Source organism: Chlorocebus sabaeus, chromosome 14 (assembly GCF_047675955.1).
Source record: "Chlorocebus sabaeus isolate Y175 chromosome 14, mChlSab1.0.hap1, whole genome shotgun sequence".
In the NCBI taxonomy this organism is placed as follows: domain Eukaryota; kingdom Metazoa; phylum Chordata; class Mammalia; order Primates; family Cercopithecidae; genus Chlorocebus; species Chlorocebus sabaeus.
In genome coordinates this window covers 19,951,261-19,971,016 of record NC_132917.1, presented here as the reverse complement: position 1 = coordinate 19,971,016, position 19,756 = coordinate 19,951,261, and the positions used below count along the sequence as shown (strand labels likewise).

The 19,756-nt window shown below is 35.8% G+C and overlaps 1 protein-coding gene across 15 annotated transcripts in view; it reads left to right on the top strand.

The window, feature by feature from the left end:
• Positions 1-19,756, top strand: part of PUM2 (pumilio RNA binding family member 2) — a 105,469-nt gene that overhangs the window by 58,537 nt on the left and 27,176 nt on the right. For 11 of the 15 annotated variants that reach the window (XM_038006607.2, XM_038006606.2, XM_038006611.1 and 8 more), the window contains 4 exons: positions 1,638-1,776; positions 9,811-9,954; positions 10,069-10,356; positions 14,511-14,747. In XM_038006607.2, coding sequence (XP_037862535.1) covers positions 1,638-1,776; positions 9,811-9,954; positions 10,069-10,356; positions 14,511-14,747 — 808 coding nt within the window. The remainder of the gene's footprint in view (positions 1-1,637; positions 1,777-9,810; positions 9,955-10,068; positions 10,357-14,510; positions 14,748-19,756) is intronic. The other 4 variants (XM_038006609.2, XM_007971367.3, XM_038006610.2 and 1 more) reach the window with 1 other exon arrangement.

Sequence of the window (19,756 nt, the reverse complement as noted above, 5' to 3'; positions counted from 1 at the left end):
ACTTTGTCCCAAAACAAAGGATAAAAAAAAGAAAAAAATCTAATTTTAAAGTCTTTAAGATTTTGCCATTCTTCCTGCTCCCAAACAAATCTTTAAACAACAACTAACAACAACAACAACAACTACCAACTGTTAGCAACAGGTCTTACAGCACTGAGCTCTGGGGGCTTGGTGCACTGACGTGGGGCCAGCCGCAGGGAGGCGGGGATCAAGTGGCCGAGGCCAGGATTTTGGCCACCTCCTGGGCAAGTTGCGGGACAGTGGCGCCAGAAACAAAAGCGGCACAACGCAGCTCGTGCACTTGGAGTCCTTTTATTTAAAAAACCTCCTTCTGGGCTTATCAGGAAGATAAGACTAAGCCAGGAGACTGCATACCAGATGTACCAGGCAATGAACATGCCAGGGAATTTCTGGCTCACATACCAACTAAAGGACTTTGGGACTTTGGATGCCACTGGGGAAAGAAATCAAAGTTAAGAAGTTACTTTTCTTTGGATTGCTTCAAAATTTCTTGATGATAGAAAATTCATTCCTAAAGCAACAAGATTAAAGGATGCTTGGGTTGGCATTGCAAATGGTATGGTCACCAAACGGCAACAAAGAATGCCCTTTTTTAATCAAAGGCAACCAAAAGTTAGAGCAGTTCAGAGCAGCACATGGAGATCCCATGTATGGCATCATACGAGGCAATAAAAGACATGAAAAGGATGTAAGGATACAGCAGTTAAAACAGTTACTGGAGGATTCTACCTCAGATGAAGATGGGAGCAGCTCCAGTTCCTCTGAAATAAAGAGAAACACAAGAAAAAGAGGAGGAAAGAAAAGCATAAGTAAAGGAAGAAGGAGAAGAAAAAATGGAAGCACAAATCTTCCAAGTCAAATGAGAGTTCTGACTAAGGGTGACAAGGACTTGACTTGTTCAACATTCTCTTCTCAAGAATTAAACACTGTAGCCAAGGAACAGAGGAAGATGCAGTCAGATAAAGTACCAGCATAGAGAGGCCGAGAGAGGAGGATATGTGGCTCACAGCAGTGAGCTCCCACCCGCCTTCCGGTGAAGATGTGACCCCAGGGGAAGGAGTGTCTCCTTCCATGTGCTAGCTCTGGACAGAGGCTGATTTTAGGCAGGAAAGTTTCTTCCATGTTGTCTTCCCTGCTGGTCACATGAGTTTACCATTCATTCTTTTGAAATATCTTCCACAAGGTGGCAGGACTGAGGGAATCTCTGAGGCGTGTCTTCCAGGCCCAGCCACAGCTTGTGTCCTCCACAGTGTGGATTCAGTTCAGGTGGAAGACAGTCTGGAGTCTTCTCTGTTGTTGAGAATAATAAAAGCTCATTATTTATTTTTTTTAAAAAACTACCTTGTTAAAGAACACGAATATTAGAAATAGTTATTAACCAAAGATTTTCTGTAACCTCCCATGTTGCTTTATAGATTGTTCTAGCTGTTAAGAGCTAGTGATTGTTTTTGATGTTAATGTATTTTGTGATTTTTCATGCTAAATCTACATTTCCTTGCATGTAAATGTTTAAAGAATATCCAAATGCTGTTCGTAATAAATACACAGTTGTCCAAGATAAATTTACTTATTCATTATTTTATATTGATTTTAAGAAAATCGTTTTACCTTTGTAGGTTCTCCGTGCTGGAGCAGGTCAGCGTCCTCTTACTCCCAATCAGGGTCAGCAAGGGCAGCAAGCAGAATCACTTGCGGCAGCTGCAGCAGCAAATCCAACTTTGGCTTTTGGTCAGGGTCTTGCTACTGGCATGCCAGGTATACAATTGGTCATTTGTGGAAATTTGAATAGATTTAAAATGTTAAGTGTAGGTACTCACACTGAAGAGTGAAAAAAAATCAAACTGTATTTAAAATCTTGCCAACCTGTAACAAAATATTTAGAACTCGGATGCTAGTAATTGAAATCAGTATTGATTGTGGGAGTCAATGACAGGAATGACAAATATGTATCAGAATTCTCAATGCAGCCATTTTTTGTAACATCTATCTAAACCTAACCCAGAATTTTTAGTATATTGCTTCAAGAAGTAAAACAGTTGTTGAGAGTTGGTATGCAAGACAGAACCTATTTGCCACTCCTGCCTTGTAAGAATAGTTGTTAATACCAGAAGAGTTTGCAGCTAATGTTTTTTACTTTGAACCCTGTTTAACTTTGTTTAGCCCATTTATAGCATTTAAAGCTATTATTTATAACTTAATAGCAACAATGTCGATAATGTGTCTATGAAAGCCTAGTATAAAAAAATTATAGTATAAAATTTCTACCTATTGCTACTGTACAACTTTTGGGAAAGGGCAACAAAGTACTTTTTTTGTGAAACGATCACTAATAGTAATGGAGGAAGAAAGGTTGTTTTCTAAGAAAAAAAATGCAGCACTTATTTTTAAACTTTAAAGCTATATTTGAATATCAATAGATAAGGCATAACTTGCCATTCTTTTCTGAAGATTTAAGTATGCTTTTTTTCACGTTTGGTATATCAGTGGTTGTCCCTATATCAGTGGGTTACTTATTAATAATATTTGAGTTCCAATTTCCATTTAATCGTAATGCAGTTTACTTTTTTATTCAGATCATTTAAGAAATACGTTCAGTGTATTGGAAAAAATGACTTGCATGATTGAGGGTTTCTTTTATATATTAAGTACTTGTAAATACTTTGGTATGTTGTTTGAAGGATTTCTATTTCAGTTACATTTATTCCTCTCTGGAATTCTAAGATCTGAATTTATCATCTTGTGTGGTTCACGGGATAAAGAGAAGATTTTCATCATGCTGTCCCTGAAGTAGAAATGGTAGTACAGTGGATGGCATTCTCATTATTTTATTTTTTATACGCCAGCCATATATTTTTGCTTCCTGGATTCTACTGTCATGGAGTCATTGTGGATTAGAGACCTTGGCAAAAGCAGACTTTTGAGAAGTGGACTGTAAAGCTGAAGTTGTTTTAGGCACATGGATGTTGGGCTGAAAAGAAGTGAGCTGGGAGTTTTTTAGGGCCACTAAGACTATTTTAGGTTCTTCTTAGGTTTCAGCTATATGTAGAACGGGGAGAGGAGTTATGGAGTACAACAATTTTTCCTGCTTTACTAGTTTCTCTGAGGAACCTGGAATTAAGAGAGTGCCTCTGGCCTGCATGTATTTGCTGTGTCCTGTAACCCATTGATCCTCCTAGGCTCTTGATGCTGGCCCTATTACTCATTTCTTATAAATACCTTTGCTCTTTATATTCAGCTCATAGTTTTATTTCTTCTTCTTTTTTTTTTAATTAAGATGGAGTCTCACTTTGTCACCCAGGCTGGAGTGCAGTGGCACAATCTCAGCTCAGTGCAACATCTGCGTCCCAGATTCAAGCAATTCTTGTGCCTCAGCCTCCCGAGTAGCTGGGATTACAGGGACGCACCACCACGTCCGGCTAAATTTTGTATTTTTTTGTTGAGACAGGGTTTCACTTTGTTGGCCAGGCTGGTCTGAAACTCCTAACCTCAAGTGATCCATCTGCCTTGGGTTCCCGAAGTGCTGGGATTACAGGCATGAGCCACTGAGCAAATAAAATCAAAGTATTTTGCTCTTAATTTTGTTAATTTCAATCTTACAATTTAGTTTTATATTCATATTTCTTCTTTCCCTTCTTTGAGAAAGTTCTTTTTTCCTCTCTTTTGCTGCTGTTCAACAGTGAATTCTGTTAGTAATTCTAGAAAAAAGCAACCTTTTGTTCTATATTTGTCTAAAAACAGTTGATTATATCTTTTGAGTGATGATAAAAATAGGTAATTTTTTTTTTTTTTTTTTTTTTTTTGAGACAGAGTCTCGCTCTGTCGCCCAGGCTGGAGTGCTGTGGTGCATGCAGTCTTGGCTCACTGCAACCTCTGCCTCCCGGGTTCAAGCGATTCCTCTTCCTCAGCCTTCTGAGTAGGTGGGACTTCATAGGTGCGTGCCATCATGCCCAACTTCGTAATTTTAGTAGAGAAGGGGCTTCTCTGTCACCAGGCTGGAGTGCAGTGGCACAGTCTTGGCTCACTGCAACCTCAGCCTCCCAAGTAGCTGGGATTACAGGCACTTGCCACCAGCCCGACTAATTTTTGTATTTTTAGTAGGCATGGGGTTTCACCATGTTGGCCAGGATGGTCTTGAACTCCTGACCTTGTGATCTGCCCACCTTGGCCTCCCAAATGCTGGGATTACAGGCCTGAGCCACTGCACGCAGCCTTACCCTTTTTAGAAATATAAATGTAAAAACCACTCTCATAAGAAGGGCCTTACTAGAATTTGTATTTGTATGTTTTGGTGACTTTTGGGCTATTCACATGATCCCTTCACACTAAAACTTTCTTTGATGCCTTCTTTACTTCATTCTGCCCAGACTGTGACGAGGAAATAATTCTCGTTTTCCATATCCAAATAGTTACATAGTTATAAAGCTAATGTGTATACTAAAAAGGGCTCATGTGAGAAAATCGATGTTCCTTCAGGGCTCATACTTTAACTCTTCTTTCTAGCTTTCTTCAGTACTTTATCAGATCCCTAGTTACTGTCCTGTTCTTAACTCTTCTGCTTTATCTTGTGTGCTATTGTTTTTCTATCTTGAATCTTAAGTCTTTCCCCCTCCCAGTCCTTCGTTTCCACCCACTGTGCTGTTCTGCCTGTTCAGTCCTAAAAAGCTTTATCTCTACTCTGCTTCTCTCATGGACTATTAGTCAAAATTTATACTCTACCCCATACCTCTTTTAAATTCTGCCTCCATAATTCCTTTGTAGTGTCTCTAATATAAGTTAGAGACAGTTACAAACTATAATTTCCTCTGTATCTTTTTATGCTCAGTTTGTTGCAGTTCACCCTGTTGACTCTGTCCAACTCTTTGTAACTCCTTTCTGCTGAGTGGTATTTCACTGGTAGCCTTTTCACCTCTCATTGCTTTTTTATTAGTCTCTGCTTCCTCTATATATATCCTTAAATATAAAAGACAGTCTGACTTAATGGCTACCTTCTTCAGAGTTAGATTTGCTGTATTTCCACCACATAGCTATTGTGTAACCATGCCCAAGTTATTTTCCTCTTTGAATTTTGGTTTCAGATAGGAAAAATGGAGATCCTTTACACTTATTCCTTAGGAGAGTATATTTTCATTAATCCTTTCAACTGTCATCCCTGTGAGTTTACATCTGCGTCTTGAATTCTTTTCTGAACACCTAATACATACATGTCTGTCCTTGTACCAAACATTTCTACTTTTATGTTGCAGGCACTCTTCAAATTGAAAATGTCAGAAAATGAACTCACATTTCCAAATTTTCCTGTCTACTGTTTACCTTGTTTCACTTAACTCTACTATTCTTTAGAACTAGAAACTCTTAGCTTCAACCTCAAAGTTATCTGTAACTATTGGTTTTCTTCTATGCCTCCACATCCAATGACTTACCAGTTCTCTACCATTCTGCCTCATGGTCATTTTTATTTTTATAGAGGCAGTGTCTGTGTTGCCAGACTGGTCTTGAACTCCTGGCCTCAAGCAATTTTCCTGCCTTGGCCTCCCAAAGTGCTGAGATTATAGGCCTACCAAATGTCTCGAATTCCTTTATAGTCCTGTGCTTTAATGCACTAGACCATATACTGTTATCCAAACATACCATGTACTTCTATGCCTCTAGTCCTAGCTCATGTTCCTTTTTTTTTTTCTAGCTTAAAATACCCCTTTATAAATTTTAAACAAAATTGGTGTATATAGTGTTTGCTTTTTAAAATTTCAGCCCATAGACATTTTATGATTAACTTTCCTTCTTATCTTAATATGGTCCCTTTCATGAAGCTTTCCTCAGTCTTTCCCGGTGCTTATTCACTGATAATTATTCCCTTGTCTGCTCTCTTTGGCGTATTACTCGCACCTTTCTTTAGTACTTCTGTATGCCTTGCATTTCATTTAGCTATTTGTGGTTTATTTTCACCATTCTACAACACTTACTTTAATGTGATTGTAGATGGGAAATGTCTTAAAGTTAGAGAGTTTTGTTACTCTGAAGGGAAGTTGTTAGATCTATGTCATATGTTAAAGTCAATGGCATTTTAGAATTAAGGAGTGTGTTTCCTTCTCTGCTAGATTGCATAATTCTTGAGTATGAGGACCATGTTTTTTAGTTTTTGTTTTTGTTTTTCAATTCCCCATGTCTTGTCTTTCTATATCATTCTTCCCTACGTCTTTTTTTTTTTTTTCCTTTTCCCACTCTTGATACATTCACCTAACCTTAGTCACAGACTTTCTCAGTAGCAAAAAGATAATTCAGACGAGATCAGGCATGATCAGGGTTGTATGGCCATAGATAAAACAATAATTCAGTGGAAATTAGCAGCTTTTGAATGGAATTACAGTGAAAATGCTACATATTTAAACTTGTAGATTAGAACAAAAACAGAACATAAGAGAATATATAGGTTTTAATGATTACATGAGAACATTAGGCTGGAAATGAATGAGATAAGCATTTATCCAGAAACTAAAAAAAAAAAAAAGAGAGAGAATGAAACCAAAGAATGTAGAAGGAAGTACATAATAAAAATGGGAGCTGATGTGAATGAGATAGAGAACAAACAAAATAATTATCCCAGAAATTACTTTGAAAAGACAATGAAGTTAACCACCTCTTTGAAAAGACAATAAAGTTGATAACCTCAGAGACTCATCAAAACAGAGAAGGCATAAATAACCAATAATAGGAAAATTAAACGGTCATGAGCTATTAGGAACAATCTCATGATAGTAAATTAGAAAATGTAAACTGGATAAATTATGATGTCCATCTTTATCATAAATAGAAACTCTGTTCTTACAATTCTTAGGCCAAAAAATAACGGGAATCCTTGACTCCTTTTTTCCTCACATTCCACGTCTAATCTCAGCAAATCTTGAGGGCTCTCCAAATTCAACTACCTTTCTATTCTACCATCACTTCTATTTTGACTTGGTCCTAATTACTTCTCTGGATTAGCTTTCCATCTGGGTTCTCACATATCTTCTTGTCCCTTTTTTCTCCCCTGTGGAGTCCTCTCTCTACGCAGTAACTGAAGTAAATGAAGTAACTGAAGTTATCCAAACATACCATGTTACTTCAGTAACTGAAGTAAATGAAGTAAGAAACGTCAAAGTAATTCACTCCTCTCCTAAAAACTAATGGTTTCCTGCCTGAAGTCAAAGTAAAAGCTCAAGTTATTACAGTGACCTGTAAGGATCTGGCCCCTTGCTGCCTGTCTTACTCTTCCCTCTGTCTCTCTTCCAGTCGTACTGGCTTACTTTCTGTTCCTTCTATTTGGAAATGTCTTCCTATAGATATCTGCTTCACTAGTTCTCTCAGTTTAGATTTTTCCTCGTATGTCATCTTGTTATGGAGATTCTTCAGGACCCTTAGCTTCGAATTATTAACACTATTGTCACTGCCCAATAACTTCTCTCCACTTTCCCTGTCTGATTTTTCTCTCCTTTTAATATGTAAAACTGTCTAACGTACCTTTTTACTTATTTTTCATTTATCTCACTTGAAGCAGAAAATAATCTCCTTTAAGGATATTTTTCCCTGCTTTATCCCAGTACCTAGAATAGGGCCTGGCATGTGGTAGCCACTTGATAAATATTTGTCAAATTGATGAATTGATGAAAAATTAAGCTAAGTACAGAATGAGAGTGGGAAAAAATATTGTGTGACAAAGGAACAGAATGCACCAAACCCCTGTGCTGAGGGGAAGCATGGTGCCTCTGAGGAGTTTGAACCCCCATTTTTCCCAAAACATAAAATAGGTATATGGATACCAGGTAAAACTAGAAAGCCAGCCAGGAACCAACCAGATCATGTTGTGGACCATATTCAGAGTTTTGCTTTTCATTTCAAACCCTTTGGAAGGTTTGGAGCAAGAGTGTGGATTGATATCTTTTAATATCAATCTCAGACCACAGTCTCTGTGGGGAATGTGTTATAGACACGGAACAAAAGAGCAAGGGCAGACCATATAATCTGGTTGGACAGGAAAGTAATCATCACAAGAATGGATAGATTTGGGAAAGATTTAGAAGGTAAATGAACAGGCCTTCAGAGATGAGTTGACTATGGGTTATTTTGTCTCTGGGAATTTATATATGCAAAATTTAGTGAAGTAGCAGTTAAGTGCTGTTTGATTTGTCAGTAGAGTGTTTATAGCCAAATGTCCAAATGGATTTACTTTTATTTTTCATTCAAAATCAGATGTTAAGTAAATGACAATGTTTTTGAACAAGAATATTTTTTGTGTGCCTTGGATTTAGGAGTAGACCACAAATACTAGTTAAGACTATTGACTGGTGTGTACATCTTGAAATTTACTAGTAATGTGGATGTTTTATTAGCAGCGTGCTAATGCTTATTCTTGGTCAGAATTACTGTATTTACTGAAAACAACATATATATGTGGAAGTTTCAGTCTTACAGGTGAAGTGTTTATCTGAGCGTTGTTTATTATATTTGAGCTGAATTTAGCCTACTGTGTTTAAAGGCAATAAAATGCTCATGCTGCATTATCACTAATTTTACTATAACTCTGATTTCTGCATAGTGTTAACAAAATAAGACTAAAATTGATGTTGGAATGTATTTCAATATAGTGTATGTTTTTAAAAGCTTCTTAAAGGGCCAGACACAGTTGGGAGGCTGAGGCGGGAGGATCGCTGGCCCAGGAGTTAAAGACTAGGCCAGGCAACATAGTGAGACCCTATTTCTATAGAAAATAAGAAATTAACCAGGCCTGGTGGCGTGTACCTGTAGTCCCAGCCACTTAGGATGCTGAGGCAGCAGGATCATGTAAGCCCAGGAGTTCGAGGCAGCAGTGAGCTATGATTATGCCACTATGCTCCAGCCTAGACAACAGAGCAAGACAGCACTCTTTAAGGGAAAAAACAGTTGCTAGTACATTTTTTGCTGATAGTTGTAAGGTTATTGGGCCTCAGTTTTTGTTGCTTTATGAGGCAACCTTTCTCAGCTGAGTTCCAGAAAAGAATAAAGCCTTATTATTCTAAAGTATCCACAGTGTATATAGTTAACTTCTCTCCTATGATTCCAGAGTGATGCTTGTTATATATCATCCTTAGGAGAATTAACAAAATACTTACTTAAATCATTTTCTGTGTTTTTGGTTCAACAGGGAATCTCCATTGAGAAAGTCTGCTAAAAAGTTAACTTTATTCTCCACTAGGTGTGAATATTGCAGATTTACCTACCTTGTGCTTAAGGCTACAGTAAAACTAAAGCCTGTGTGATTTTTAATTAAACTCCAGCTTGAGAATCTTCACAAATAGAATGTTTGGCTTAAGTTTTTAAAGAGATGGTTATAAATGAAAATCTAAGGAAATGCTGGTAATAAGGCACTTGGTTTTGAACTTCAATGAAATTGCGTAGTAAACATTTCATACAGTGTTCTACCTTGCTATTCCCAGTTTTTTTAATCCTTCCTCTTCGAAGGACTAAATGGTGGTATTTTTTTCTAATATCAGCCCTTCCTTCATAGCCTGTAGTTTCTATATTAAGGAAAATACCTCTTCATTTTGTGGCCCCTAAGTAAAATTTAGAGAAAAAGTGTTTAATGACAGTCTATTACTTTTTCATACATTTAGTAAGACCTTGTCAAATGTGTTGTGTTGCCTATATTAACTGAGGATTTTATAGTAATAATACAAATAGCTGTGTTTTCTAGTTGAAAAATACAAATGCAGGGGGAAATAAATATGCATGTTTTTGTAATAAGTGCTTTCATTAGTGAACATTTATTTTATTTAGGCTATCAAGTATTAGCTCCAACTGCCTATTATGATCAGACTGGTGCCTTAGTGGTTGGCCCTGGAGCAAGGACTGGCCTTGGAACTCCAGTTCGGTTAATGGCTCCAACACCTGTTTTAATTAGTTCAGCAGCAGCACAAGCTGGTAAGTGTAACTGACATTTTTAGGATAATATTTTTCTGGTGTTGAGATCTCGTTTTTTAAATACAGAATAATTTCCTGGCTGGTTTAAAGAAGTATCTGAAATTTATTTTACAGCAGCGGCAGCAGCAGCTGGAGGAACTGCAAGTAGCCTTACAGGCAGCACAAATGGTCTGTTTCGGCCAATTGGCACTCAGCCACCGCAGCAGCAGCAGCAACAGCAGCCAAGCACTAATCTGCAATCTAATTCATTTTATGGAAGCAGTTCTTTGACTAATAGCTCCCAGAGTAGTTCTTTATTTTCTCATGGACCTGGTCAACCTGGAAGTACATCTCTTGGCTTTGGAAGTGGTAACTCTTTGGGTGCTGCTATAGGCTCAGCCCTCAGTGGATTTGGTTCATCAGGTAAGTTTTTTTTTTACGATGAGCATACTCTGCTAAGTGGAAGAGGTATATGAGTGTGTTTAACATTAAAATAAGCAATAATAGCATGTAGTATAGGAAGGACAGGAATAAAGTATTGGACTACTGGTTTAATTTTGTAGGAAAAAAAGTATCCTGCAAATCTTTTTAACACTCACCAATGTTTAACTCATTACAAGCAGCCTATTCTTAACTCATATGTAATACATTTCCTTTTTCCCTGGCTCTAGGAATTGATTACTGTAATTTTTGTTTTAGTAAGGTTATTTGGGTCAATATATTATTCACTAATTATTAGCTCATCTTCATTCACTACATAATATTAATGTTTGTGGAGGTAAATATTTTGCCATCTTAAATTTTTGGTATTTTAAAGCAGTTATCTTTGTGTGCTTATTAGATGGTTTATTCTTATTAAATGCTGGTAGTTTATTACAGTTTTAAAATTTGGCCTAATATAAAAAAATACATATGTGTGTGTATAAATAATGAAATGTTCTCAACAGAATCCCCTAAGAAACTACCAGTATGGTTATCTTTTTTTAGGTTAAATAAGTTAGCCTTTGTCACTAAAAATTTACTTAAAAGAGTATCTATTCATGTATCTTAGCTTTATATGACACTTAAGAAATCAAAATTTTAAATAGCTTCACTAAATAATTGACCCAGTCGAACTGGTTCCTGGATCCTGTGGTAGAGGAAGAACTAAGTGAAATCAGAAGAGTCCCACGTTGACTTCTTGTTGATACACTTGGTGTATTCTGTGAGTTTTCCACAGTACTCAGGAAACATTAGGGAAAAAACAGCTGACCCAGTTCTATTGGTGCAGTTGGCAGCCTTTTCTTCATGAGGGTAGGGCTATTTGGACCTCAAGAAATTTTCTGTTTCTATAACATAACTTGCTATAGTCCTTAATATCTGTTTCTTATCTCTTTTCTTACCACATCAAATTATATTCTTTTCTGGTGTGGAAAATGGCAGAACTAACACATGCCAGGCATTATTAACAATGCTTGCCAGTTTTCTAAGGGAGTGTCTTCTGAACTTTTATCATTCATATATACAGGAAGGATGGTCTAGAACAGCCATAAACTTTTAGATGGCAGAATCTTTCTTTATTGTCATGAAATACAGTAAGTGAATGTCATATTTGACTGACACAAAATTATATAAAGGCTGCTCATAAGAATTTCTGAGGGAAAATCCAGTGAACATGGGGATTGTTAAATCTTTTCATTTTTATACTTGAGTTTTTTCATTGCTTTTGGAGTTGTGTATCTCTTTGTCCACCTCACGCACTCCCATAGGACTCATTCCTTGTTTCTAATACAATTGGGACATTTTCTCCAAAGAATCCTGAATATTTTGAGGAAAACTGGAAGAACAAGTAATATAAAAAACTTGTGGAAATAGTTTCTAAATTACAAATTGTAGGCCCTAAATAATTCAGAAAAAAGAGAACATTGATTAAACCCCATGTTTCCTTTCTCACGTAGTATGTCACTGATGGTCTGGTACAGATTTCTAGGCTCCTACTCAGTTCTTTCAAATTTCCATTTGTTTCTTAGGTAAGGCTCTTTCCCCCTTTCAAGAATTGATTGACATGAACATTTTGTCCCCTACAGATGCCGTTTCCCCAAAACTAACCTTCACGCCTCAGTTATTTACAAGCATGGCTTAGTCAATTCTGACTCCAATCTGTAAGAGCTTCATTTTACCTTGCTTTAGAGAGCATTAGTGATTGCCACCCCTGAATGCCAGTAAAGAGTCCATCATCTCCCTTCTCTTGGGCATTTTGTAGGGGTTTATTCAAGTGCTATGCATATGGACTCTTACAACTTTGCCTACTGCCTTTTCACATTATGGCAATTACATACTTATATGAACTCTAAAACATAATGTGGCTGTGTGCCTGTATGCACATATATAAGTAACATACACAATCATTCTCTTACCTCTATGATGAAATCATTAATGTTTAACAGTGTTAAATACCCCATTTTATGATACAGTTGGCCAAGAAGCCTAAACATCGTAACATATAATTTAAATCATCTTTTCTATGACCTGTTTTTTTTTAAAGAGTTGTTACAATTGAAAGTTTATAATTTAGCCTTTTTTTCACAGTCAATGAATGATTAGCAGTCTGTCTACCCTCTTAGATATTTTAGGTACACTTTGTTTCATATCTCATAGTCATACTGTTGGAGATAATTTAGGCATATAGTAAAACTTAAAGAGCCAGCTTCTTTATGTTTAAGGTTATTTCTGAATTAGTTTTAAATGTTTGGCTTGACTTTTCCTTTTTGGAGGAAAATAATATTGCATATGTCAAAACTGGTTTATTGGATTATTTGTCAGGGGAATAATGCTGCTCTCATTAGAGAGCCGTTGTCTTTTTCATTGTCAAATTGTTTTCTGAAATAAATAGGAATTTAAAATGTAGCCATATTTTAGAAAAATCACTTTGACAGTGTCCTTTTAAATTAGCATAGTTAATGTAGCATACATTGCCAGTTTTGCCAAAACCAACTGAAAAATAGCTGTTCTATTACGTGTGCTTATAATACATTTTTGCAATAAAAATGCATATAGACACCTCTAGTATTTTCTTACTATGATATCTTAAAATGTAAAATTTTCAACCAAACATGGTCAGTCTCAGAAACTGCATTGGCTGGTATAAAAGGTTGAATAGCATTATAATCTTTTGCCTAATGTGGTAGCATAAGCCTGTGTTTTTGTTTTTGTTTTTTTTTTTACCCCTCTATAGAATTTCGAATGTGGCAAAATCAACGTAATTAAGTTTTCTGTCTGTATTATACTCTTACCTTGGTCTACCCATGATGTGCACTTCTTAATTTTTTTCTTTATACCCTTTATGACCTACATATATATGACTTGTGGTTAAATAAGATTTAATAGAAACTTACAGATTCCTTGGAAAGCATTGCCATATTGGTCCGAATATAGAGCTTGTCATTTAAAAATGTATTTGGCAGGTTCAGAAATGTGGTTTGAAATTTTCTTAGATGTAAAAGTTATTCAGTTAAAAGAGGCTAGTGCTTAGAAATAGGAAGGAAGCATACTTGAATATATGGGCTTTAAATGAGACTTGAGAACTGAGAGTTTTGGACAGCCCTTAGAGATGCATGCTGTGGAATTTGATTATCCAGACAGGTGTTGATTAACAGCCAGATCTTGATTAGCTTTTCTAAGCATGTATAGCTCACCAGGACCTACATGGCCTTTATTTTCTGCACTATATAAAAGAAAAAAGAATTAGAAGGATAATAGTTACATTTGGTATTAAGTAAAAATTCGGTATGCAGTGTATTAAGGGATGTGAAGTAAGAGAAATTGTGTATTGTCTAATGACAAAAACCTGATCAGCCTTGAGTAAGGGGCTCAGGAGGCAGTACTAGCATCTTAGGAGTGGAAGAGTCCTGTGGGATAAGTGAAAGCATGTCTTTGGTTTGATAACAATGAGTGCTATTAATTTTCTAAAAGTTGAGTTATTTTGTAATGTAGTTGGAGAACAAGGGAGAATGTGTAGTATGAAAAATACTGTTGAGTTAGCTGGTCTCTCTGTTTTACAACTGATCAATATTCGGGCCAATATGGACTTAAAGGGCTGTGTTTTGAACACAGCTAGATGACAAATTACATATGAATGGTGAAGGAAATGTACTAATATTTTATTTATTCATATAATCTTTTCTTGGCATTGAGTTAACGTCTAAGAAGCAGGTTCCAGAGATGAGGATACTACCAGAATTTAAACTTAATGGAATTTAATCTCTAGCATGTCCTAATGCAGACAACTTGCAATTCCAGGGTTTATAAATCATACCAGGGTATTAAAGCACAGTAAGCAGGTGTGTCAGTGGTAAATATGTGTGAAATAATGAAACATATGACTGCTCTGTTAAGTATTTGGTTCTTTATTGGGGTGCATTTATACCCTTTTATGATTAATAAGTTAGTATATATAGTTATCACAGTAATTATCTTCTCCAAAATGTTTCTAAAAATAATTATTGTGATCACTTCTGTTATTGCCCAGCGAGAGTTGGGGATAGGTTTTATTCAGTTAACACTGTATGTAATTAGGGTTTTTTTTATTTCTTCTTCAGTTGGCAGTTCTGCAAGTAGTAGTGCCACAAGGAGAGAGTCTCTATCTACTAGCTCTGACTTGTACAAAAGATCTAGTAGCAGCCTAGCACCCATAGGGCAACCATTTTACAATAGTCTGGGATTTTCCTCCTCTCCAAGTCCAATAGGCATGCCTCTGCCAAGCCAAACTCCAGGACATTCACTTACGCCACCGCCATCACTTTCATCACATGGATCCTCATCCAGTTTGCATTTAGGTAAAAAAAAACCCAAAACCCTTTTTATTTGTATGTATACATGTATGTGTGTTTGTGTGTGTGTTTATAATATATGTAAAATATTTAATGTTGGATAAAACATGCCAAATTGCTTTTGCTTTTAGATATTAGTCTTTTGAAAAAGTTCTCCTTTCATGAAAATTAAAAGTGAGGGTCTAATGTACAATAAGGTAAAGACCCCCCCCCATTGTTTCTTATGTTTCTTTTATGAAATATAATGGTGTGTTTTTTCTTGTCTGTGCTTTTGATTTGTGTGTTTTAGAGCATCTGAAAAGTCTACTATTTAAACATAATAGTGAAAGAGAAATTTCACTCTCAAAAGATTTGCACACCATAAGAAAAACATTAGTTACATAGCTACTGAACTAGGTTAGTACACTGGTTTTTGCTTTGGTCTTTCAATGCCTGGCCATTTTACCAGAGAATTATTTCAGTGAATTTGAATTTAGTATATTTGTCACTTAAGGAAGCTTATGGGCTTAGGCCATATACTTTTCTTTTGGATATGTTAAAAATGTTTTAGGCTTGTTGTACCCCTGAAGTTGGAGCATTGAGAACTTTGTTTATATTTGTATATTAAAATTGTTCCCACCCCCAAATAATTAAATTGGTGGTTACCTTTTTTCCTTCCCCAGGAAGTATTTATCCATGCAGATAATATGTTTTGAAGGGCTTTGGACATCAGAGGCTGTGTATGAATCCCTATCTTGTCAAAGAAATTATTTTTTAAACTTTATTTTGAATTTTTATAATTCTAGTTATTCAGCTGAAACTGAGGGATTCTATTGACAGCTTTTACGTATTTGGAAAGATTTAAATCAGCTTGTGTTTTAAAAAGTAATGTTGTTACTGTAAGCAGATGTACTGTAAGTTAGTGATCATATTTGACCACCCCCTCCAGTTAACATGGGTATAGCTATTTTAAAAAAAAAAAACTTGTTAATACAATAAATGTCCATGTAACAAAGGTATCTGTTGCACTGTTCATTTTGATTTACATTATTGCATACACAGTGGACTAGATTTCTTTTTTAAAGACTCTGGTCCTCCACCCCAAATTCTGGGCCTTTGCTCATTTGAGGATTTTGGGGGATACTGAACATACACAACCAATTAATGTATTCAAATGGAGTGCTAAGATCCACTTTGCAGCACTAGATGTGTAGATTTACCAGTCTTTAGCCTAATACCGTTCTTCATTTATTATCTATTCTTAGTCGCAGGAGCTGCTCAGCTCCTGATTTCTGTTATTACTGCTCAGGCATCCCGCCTTCATAAGGCATGCCTATGAAATGGACACAAAAATTTGGAACATAATAAACCTAAGATTAGATCTATCATAATAGTTTTCTGTTTTATTGTTAAGATTTTATTTGTCATGTCCTGTCATCTTTTCATAGGTAAGTTTCAAATCAGATTCTTGTTCAGCTCTTACTGCTGTGTTGTGCTTTAGTGCCTGTATAAATGGCAGTAAATAGGTTCTACATAGCTTGCTTAGAAATCGGATATAAGTGACTTTTTAGATGTCTCTGTGATTAAAGAGCAGTCTAGATATGTGCTTCTCTTTCTTTAGGTTGTAAAGAAACCAGCCTAATAGATGCTTAGGGAAGGAATTCTGGTCAATTGTGGGAAATAATCACCACTGGGCCAGCAGTTCTGCGTTGTAGACTAACATAGCTTCAGCTTGAAATCTGCTATTTTAATACACCTCTGATTGAAATTAGTAATTATCTGTGTTATTTTCTTTTTGTGACCCCCAATTTCCCATAGCTTTAGTGGTAGTATGACTGGCAACATTGTTAGCAACGAATAGACCCATACTAGGTTGAAAATAACTTGAAGGATTTCATAAATGTTCTCTTTGCATACTATTCATGGAAATAATCTACTCTGCACCTCCCTATGAATGGATCATGATGCAAGACTTTCCTGCTGTCCAATAAAAAAAAGTATTTTAATTATGTACCCATGAAGCGAATTTATTTATGAAGCAAGTCTCAAGGCTGATGGTATAAAAGACCTATGGAAATGGAATTTGCATATTTTAAAGTAATTTTACTGATCTCACATATCAAGAATATGAAATCATAAGATAGAGATAAGTTCTCTCAATTCTCATTAGAATTGGTTGGAATTAATTCCAGGTTATTTTCCTGGGAGATTTTAAGATGTGAATGTTAGAACCATTACAGTTACATGTAAAGCTTGAGGTCTGCATGCCCAAAGTATGTTCCTTTGTTAGTGTTAGTTATTTGAGATTCACAGAAAATGCCCAGAAGCAACATTCTGTGCTGTCTTCCAAAAAAAATTTTTTTTCATTTTTTAAGCTAGGCATGTAACCAACACATATATTTTTAGCAGGATGACTAGTAATCACTTTTTGATTGAAGTGTAAGAATTTCAGTGCATAGTTCTGGGGTGTTGATTTTTTCATTAAAATCTAAAACACTTGTTCAAATTTGCAACTCTGTTGCTTATTCTAATAAAGTTAGACGCATGAAAACATAATTTTATTCTTCCATTTTTTATTGTGTAATATCTGAGGTTCTATTTCTAAAACAATAACTACAGTATATCATATGTTTTTAAATAATTTCTTATTAACTCTAATCTCCTTAATTGACTTAAATGTCTTTAACAATTGTTCCGTTTGAATCACAGTCAAAATAAGGTTCATACATTGCGTTTGTTTGATATGTCTTAATGTGTAATTGTTTTTTCTTCATCTTTTTTTCCCCTTTCCATTTATTTGATGAAGCAACTTAGTCCTATTGGTTTTCCCACACTCTTGACTTTGCTGATTGCTTCCCCATAGTGGTATTTAAAATGTTCCTATATCTCTTTCCTGTAAACTGGAATTTGATCTAGAGGCTTGGTCAGATAGTTTATGAGTTGGCTGGTTTATTTTGACAACATGGGGTTCTGTTACTTTTTGTTGTACCATATCAGGAGACACGTGTCTGGTTGTCTCCATTGTGAGATGACCAGCCTGATCCACCTAATGATTTTGGCAGCCTTTGATCATCTTTTTTTTCCCAGAGATTGCAAAATGGTGATGTGTTAATTGTGTCATTCTTTATTCATTTATTATCTGGAACTTTTCTGTAAAGAATAACAACTATCCCTCATCCGTTACCCTGAAAGATAGTTCATGTAAGAGTCAGAAGAATGCATGATTCTTTCCTTTACTTTCAGAATAACTTTGATGCCCAGCAACCTTTAAAGGTGACTCGTGTTTTTATTCTCATTGTTATCTACAAATGGGTTGATTTTGGGGATAATTGGTATGCTTCGGTTCATTGCAGTGTAAGACATCAATTTTATATCTATTTTTGATTCTAAAATTACACCTTCTTTGGCCCCTTGGTGCCCCTTTATATTGGTTTTCATGTTGACAACAACTTGGAGAGAGAATAGTTTTGAGATTAGTTTTTACCCTGAAATGCAAAGAACAGTATAAAATTCTGGGCTTCAGGTTCAATATTAAATATTGAGTTATTTTCTCATGTTGTATTAATCTATAGGAGGGGGGCAGTCTACCTACAGTTGTTTTATACATCGTTGTCTAGGATAGAAGTCAACATCTTTTTTTTTTTTTTTTTTTTTTTTTTTTTTTTTTTTTGGAGATACTTCACTCCTTATGAAGAACATTAACTATTTCTAGTATTGCCTTATTTTTCTACCTGGAGCTAGCCGGCTAGTTCTTTCCTTGTTTTCCTTCTTTTTCTTCTAATAAACTTTTAAAATACAGTGTTGATAATTTTTTTAACTCCAATCTTTATGCTCATAATAATTTGATTGATGTGGAACTTAGTAGGTATAAAGCAGTGTTTGTATTTTTGTTATGTAACTTAGGTTTTGACAAACTAATGGCTTCTTGCCCTGTACCTCTTCATTTTTGAACTGGCTATTTTTTCCTTAAGAAAAAAGGGTGCTAAAGTGTAACGTGGGCTTTGAACTCAGTAAATGTATTTAAAGGGGACTATCGTCAGGGGCAGTGGCTCATGCCTGTAATCCCAGCACTTTGGGAGGCTGAGGCGGCAGGATCACGAGGTCAGGAGATCGAGACCATCCTGGCTAACACAGTGAAACCCCGTCTCTACCAAAAAAATACAAAAAAAGTAGCCAGGCATGGCAGCATGCACCTGTAGTCCCAGCTGCTGGGGAGGCTGAGGCAGGAGAATGGCGTGAACCCAGGAGGCAGAGCTTGCAGTGAGCCGAGATGGCACCACTGCACTCCAGCCTGGGCGACAGAGCAAGACTCCATCTCAGAAATAAATAAAAAAAAAATAAAAAAGAAAGGGGACTATCTAGTCTGAAGAATGTCATGTATTCAGCAAGTAAATGGCTGTGCTTTAGTTTGCTGTGGATTATAAAATTTCATAACCTGTCTTTTCTTCCAATTACAGAAAATTTTAGTAACAGGCAAGATATTGTAAATTTTTAGAATCATTCTGTTATAATTGCTGGCCTCTGGCAGACGTAGTCCTGTGCTTCTCTTATAATAAAATATTCAGAGAAGTAAAATTAGTAAGGTCACCTGCCATTTTTCTGAGTTTCACATATAATCATTAATGAAAGCGGAAAACAGTATGAATTATTTGAAGCATTCACTGAAAATACTGTTATCCTTTATCAATTACAGTTCTCTGTAACTGAATAGCATTTGATAGTTTTTTTTTAAAGCACCTTCATATTCATTATTTCATTTCATCCTAATTGTTGGCATAGACTGTCAGAGTGGTTTGTTCATTAAAGATGAGGAAATTAAAGATCAATTGATTAAGAGACTTTCCCAAACCAGTAAATAACAGAATTAAGGCTAGCGTCCAATTCTGACTCCTAATACTATTCTTCCTTTTTCCATTATGTTATTCTATAGGGAACTGAACAATTTTATGAAGTATATAAATTATTCTAATTAGCCTCTCAGAATCTAATGATTACCTCATTATGATGGTATAAATTAAGCTTTTCTTTGGTTAAAG